This window comes from Physella acuta, unplaced genomic scaffold (genome assembly GCF_028476545.2).
Source record: "Physella acuta isolate Inbredline_101_S28 unplaced genomic scaffold, ASM2847654v3 ptg000638l, whole genome shotgun sequence".
NCBI classification, from domain to species: domain Eukaryota; kingdom Metazoa; phylum Mollusca; class Gastropoda; family Physidae; genus Physella; species Physella acuta.
This window is the reverse complement of record NW_026732157.1, coordinates 91,577-97,818: the sequence shown is the minus strand read 5'-3', so window position 1 is coordinate 97,818 and position 6,242 is coordinate 91,577. Positions and strand designations below refer to the sequence as shown.

Below are 6,242 nucleotides of genomic sequence, written 5' to 3'. Positions count from 1 at the left end.
CCCGGGACTCTTGGACACAACTCGTCCACACCTGTCGGTAAATAATGGAAAAAAAATGTTTGTTTGGTAACTGAAGAGGGAAACAAAGCAAAAGACCACCTACGCATTATGTGTTGCATAAGACTGGATTTGATGCTGTTTCGGTATAGCGGGGGTGTTTTTTAGATTTACTTAGTTGTTTGCTGCTTGCTAGTCCAAATAAACAACTCCCATTCTCTCCCCTCCTGGACTTGGTGAGCTAGTCTAAAAGATGATTCCTGAAAATGGCGCTGAGATGGCACTGGGAAGTGATTGAGGGGTCATCCATAATTGACGTCACGCTTTTTTGACGATTTTTACCTCCTCCCCTCCCTTCCGTCACACGTCGTCACAAAAAGCCAGACCCCCCCCCCTAAATGACGTCACGCTTTTTTGACGATTTTTACCTCCCCCCCTCCCCTCTGTCACACGTCGTCACAAAAAGCCAGACCCCCCCCCCCCCTAAAATGACGTCACGCTTTTTTGACGATTTTTACCTCCCCCCCCTCCCCTCCGTCACACGTCGTCACAAAAAGCCAGACCCCCCCCCCCTAAAATGACGTCACACCTCAACCTACAACCCCCCTCAAAATTGCAGTTGAATTTTTTCAAAACATCGATATTTTTCTAAAATCTTGTCTATACTTATAAACTATTACAATTTATTTAAACAGTTATCTAAAACGCGAAATAACGTCTAAAATTCGTTTTCTAACATTGCTTTTTTATAATGCAAAAATGTGACGTCGCACCATCTGAACCCCCTCCCCGCTCCCCATCATCACACATCGTTACAAAATTACGGACCCCCCTCCCCCCTACGAGTGTGACGTCATTTATGGATGACCCCTGAAGTGAAAGATAAGAAAGACGATTAGGAATTTGGGGGAGGGGGAGTGTTGGCCAAAGACAAAACCTGACATGAACAGTTGACTTGCCCAGAACAGGGAGCAGTTTCTTGCATACGGAATAAATTAATTTCAGACTAAATTAACAATAGGGTTTTATTCCGACTTTTCCCTAGTAGGTGGGGTAGGGACGACGACTTTAAACTTACGGGATGCACAAATAACGGTTCAAATAGGCTTATATTTTCTATTTAAATTTAATATATTCCTGAAAGAAATACTGCTTTAAATGTTTTGGTGAAACATGACAATATTTTATTTATACGGTCAATACTGTTGAATTACTGCCCAATCTTCTGATTCAATAAATCCAGTGCATCCAGAATGCCGAGGCGTAGCGACCTAATCCGGCGCGGACTATCGATTTTGCGCCTCCCCCTATTTCTATATAAAGTTATTCTTGTCTGTGAAAAAGCGCTCCTCCACTCAGTTGAAAAGGTTTGTTGCGCTTCTTACCAGTTAATATTCTGAAACAATTTCTATTTCGGTGTCACAAAGTTGTTAAATCAGTGTGTGAAGCCTTGTAGTCGTTTATTTTTCGTAGCTTTGACAGTGTATAATTCGATACTTCAGGTTAAAATGGAGCTTTCAAATGAATTTCTCTACCCCTTTTGGCGTCCCCTTAAGGTCGGCGCCCGCGGCTGCCCCCCCCCCCCAGCTACGCCTATGCCAGAATGTGTCATTTAGTGTATTAATAAATAGAACCTCAAGTTAATTAGTTTACACACTGAGTCTCCGTGTTCATTACAAATTAAGTAGGTCTATGCCTATCATCGCAAATTTACATAAATAATTAAATGAGATTCCAAATATATCTTGAATTTGGCATGCTGTTCTTCTGCCAAAAAGTGAAACCAAAAAAAAATATATGTAAGAATCCACTTGATTTCAGGAATAAAAAGCAAGACTTCAGGAAATGTTCAATATTGACGTAAACTGTTGAAAAAACTTTTTTTTTTGTAAAATGAGTAAGTTTCTATAAATTAGTACTTTGCTACAACACATTCTTTCAAATGTATAACTGGAGAAAAGATCACAAAATAAATTCTAGTAGCCCAAACATCTGTTCATTCATGTTTTTATTTGCATGTCCAAAAACTCACAAGTTAAGAAGTATATCATCAATGTGTATGGTCATATAACCAGTATTTATAAAAAAAAAGTTTATCGTTGAATATAATGATTTAAAAAGATGAATTAGAATGAGGAAGTGGTAGTACAGGTGTTTTAGCATCAATATGAATTTACATACTTTAAGGTTATATTTAGTTCAAGAAAAATCTGTGAAATCCAATATTCAATATACCACACTTACGTATAGTAGCCTATATAGGCCACTATAGATTTTATTCCCAATAAGAATATGTTAAGCTTAAGGGTATTTACGTCTTTATTTAATAATAAAAGGAAAAAGTAATACAAGTGTGTATTCTCCTTAAAAGAATTTTTCATTTATCATAATTAATGCCTTATGTGGGCTGATTAAAAGGGTCTTTAATCCTAAACATTTAAAATTGATAGCAGCTAACTTACAAAGTAACGCACAAATTATAAAAGTGGAAAAAAATGTAATTTTGAAATTTTGTGTATTAAAAAGATTAAATTCTGTTTGGGCTCACTTTTATTAAAACACCTTTTCAATTGTAATCAATTGAGAAAAAACAAAGGGGCTTCATTTGTAAATACATATTTTCTCTGTTTTAAAATCAAATTACAATAATTTTCCACTAAAGAGGAGCTATATGAGAAGACGAATAAAAACACTTTTAGCACTACAATATTAACAAACACATAATTTCATAGGCTACATATGATGCAAAGGAAATAGCTTTAACATGAAATCCATACATTATATAATATGAGTTATTATCACATAGGATATAAATATTTCACTGCACACATCTAAACCATCCAAGACACAGTCTATGAAGTTGAAAATAAAACCACTAAAAAGTGGTTTGAAGTTTTATGAAATGAAAAAAATACTTGTTTAATTTGTCAAACTAACCATAAAATAAATTAAGAAATTGGCAACGACAAAATTAAAAAAAAAACAACATTTTAAGAGTTTTATAAATATGAATGGATACACAAATATTATCACACACATTTAAAACTTCTTACAATTTTTTTAATGCGAGAAAATAGTTTGTGATGGAATGACACTGTGGAAACAGAACCTATAGTGGAACAGCTACAGACAGAATACAATAGAAAGATATGCTGGCATTTAACAGGACCATTTCTGACTCGCAGTGCGAAATATACTGATGATAAATTGCCTCAAACTATAACAAATAAAGTGTTAAAGAAATAGTGAACTATAATTTACAAATGAGGGTTTGGTTTAAATGAAATAATTTTCAGCTCTGTATTTTGGTCTGCCTAGTCAGTGAGTAACTGGCAACCTCCCAATCACAGCTTGTAATCTATTTATAGAACCACATAATATTTAGTTGATTTTAGACAAGGGTTACAGAAAAAATGAAACTTATGAATACAATGAGATTTTTAAATATATTATTAAAATATGGATATATCGTTGTAAAGGTCTGCTCACAACAATCAGCACAATGTTTACACCCGCACAAAAAAACAAAACTTAACATCATAACACATTAATTTTTTTCTCCAAAAATAAAATGTATTAGAAATAAATTAGAATTTAAAAATCTCTAATATAATGATAATAGATTGTAGTTATATCAGAACTGTAATAATTTCATATATAGATCTAACTACAAATTGCAAGAGCACATGTTTCAGATTTCGTTTTAAAAAAAACAACATAAATTGACACAAGTTGATTATCCAGGCAAAAGAAGTTTGACCTCACACACTGGAAACGAAAATTACCTTAGTATTTAACACTCAGTCATTTTCTTTCAGTATGGTTTGTATTGTTGACAAATTCACTAAAAATGGGGCATAACTTAATGTTTTCACTACCATAACACTAAACAGCTAAGTTTTTTCTTTTAATAACAAGTCAGTTTAAGCACTAACTACTATGCATTGTTAAAAGATATTTTAATCTTATTTCCAAAACTGGGTTACATGGCTTATTTAAAAAAATTCAATTTACAAAATGTGAATTTTTGTTTTTGAAAAACTTGAATGCTGTTAAAAAAAAATAAATACAATAAGAATAGAATAGGTAGGTCCAACAATTAATTTTAACTAGTTTCTGTCCTATTTAAGGAGCTTCAAAACAAGTTTCTCTCTCCAATTTTTTTATTGAAATAGATCTAGATCTAAATGCAAAAATTTTTTTTTTTAATTTTAGTTACTCTTTGTAGATCAGAATGTAAGTGGAGGATAGGGTTGTTCAGCACACTTACAGTATAGTCAGTGCAGATCTTGTCTACATGAGGATCTTGTGTAATTATTATTTTTCAGGTTTAAATATTTTTTTTTCTGTGATAATTCATAACTTTCCCTTGATTAGAAAAAATCATGCTGTAGGTCTACATTACAAAAAAAAATTAATAAAATTTTTAATTGTTTGCTTATCAATAAAACAAGTATTAGGATCATTAATTAAATTTTGTTTTGTTCTGGTAGATGGAACGCTTAACTTTTCTCTACAAAAAATGAACATAATAGTCAAAATAAATTACAGTTAAGGAAAGTACAAAGTACTGAACATATTTTTCTTGCTAAAAATAAAAAAAAATATTTGTATTTGGTTTGTTAGCCTACATAAGAAAACACAAAGAATTGTATCATGGATAACAGATGGCTGAATCACTACACAACTTTCCAATGATGTCATAATATAAGTACACTAAATCATTTAGCAAATGACTAGGTGTATAAAAGTTAAATTAACTGGATTCAATTGATATAAAATTTGATAGTAGTCAAAATCTGTATGTATTTACAAGCGTGTATAACTAATTGAAATATCACGTAACAGGACTAGTACTTTCCACACCCATATACTTTTTACCATCGTACTGTCTCACACGACTGGAAATGTTAGGCGAGTTTTCACTGTTGGCGTCGGACCCGCTTTCTCTCCCTACAGCGGACGTGTAGCTAGGCGTGCGTCGCAGCGCATTTCCTGGCGATGACCCAACAGCGGGGGAACGTCTTGCCAGAGCGCTGATGCTACGCACGCTGCCGACGTCACTGTTAAAGTCATCAAAACCCAAGTACGTCTCACCCCCATAACTGCTGCTCCCCCCACCAGCCGCATCGTTACTGACGCTTTCACTGAGCAGTGGGGATTCCCCGTGGGGTGGGGGAGGTAGGTAAGGGTCACAAAAATGATCCGACACGGGTGATGTACGTTGTTTGTCAAAATGATCCACCAGTTGCTCAAATCTCTCCACGAAACTCCCAGCGTCTTGAAGTTCAAGGCTTCGAATAAAAGCCAGTTCGGCCGGGTCCATAGGACTGCTGTTGAAGAAGGAAAATTTTGGCGCATGTTCTGAGGTTTTTTGTTTTTTTGTAGGCTCCCTGATTGCAACCGTTTGTTGCATTCCATTGGCTTTGATGGGTTGGTGTTCTCTGTCGTCTAATTGTTGCTCATTTTCAATTGTGGTAGTGGGCATGATCATAAGGAGATCACTTCCAAAATCACTAGATTAAAAAAAAAATTGAAAAATATAAACTATGAGAAAAACCAAATTAATTGACTGATTTGTGCTTTATAATGATTAAATTGTTTTTCTTTAGAGTTAGTCACTAATTCAGTATCTTAAAGAAAAACATGTGTTGATGGGGTTAAAATTTTAAGATAATTATTCTTGACAAATAATAATTTAAAAAATTACTAAAAGTGAATTAGAAAAAGAATGCAGATCAAATCAACAGGTCACCGTTCAATAATTGAGAAGTTACTGTCACAATTTCTTACTGACACAATTTCTTATTATAGCGATGTTAGTTCAGTAGTTACCATTTTACAAACTATTTTTAAAAAATTTATAGCCTTAAATAAAAATTTAGATTTACTTAAATTTTTTCTAATAAAAAAAGAGTGTAAATCACATTAAAAGTTAGTAGTGTAATTAAATGATTATATTATCAAAAGAGTTCTTTACCCTAATTGGTTCTGAAGGTGGTCAATCTTGAGCAGTGCCATGTCCAGTTGATGTCTAAGTTTCCAGATCTGAACCTCACACAAGGCATCCTTACAGCGAGTTTTGGAGTAGGCATTCATGGCTTCATCCACATAATCTTTCAGTTGGAGAGATTTACCCATGCTCTGTGAGAGAAAAAAAAAACTGCAAATGAAAAATTTGAAATGGAAACCTTTTAAGTAGTAGTTCTACACAATTTTGTTTTCTAAGCCATTGTTCCAAGATG

General features: G+C 33.8%; 1 protein-coding gene across 1 annotated transcript in view; it reads right to left on the bottom strand.

Moving 5' to 3' along the window:
* Positions 1 to 2,016: 2,016 nt before the first annotated feature.
* Positions 2,017 to 6,242, bottom strand: part of LOC131948318 (glutamate receptor ionotropic, NMDA 2B) — a 56,343-nt gene continuing 52,117 nt past the window's right edge. The window contains exons 16-17 of the mRNA XM_059309893.1: positions 5,978 to 6,141; positions 2,017 to 5,513 (exon numbers count right to left, since the gene is read on the bottom strand). Coding sequence (XP_059165876.1) covers positions 4,835 to 5,513; positions 5,978 to 6,141 — 843 coding nt within the window. The 3' untranslated portion in view covers positions 2,017 to 4,834. The remainder of the gene's footprint in view (positions 5,514 to 5,977; positions 6,142 to 6,242) is intronic.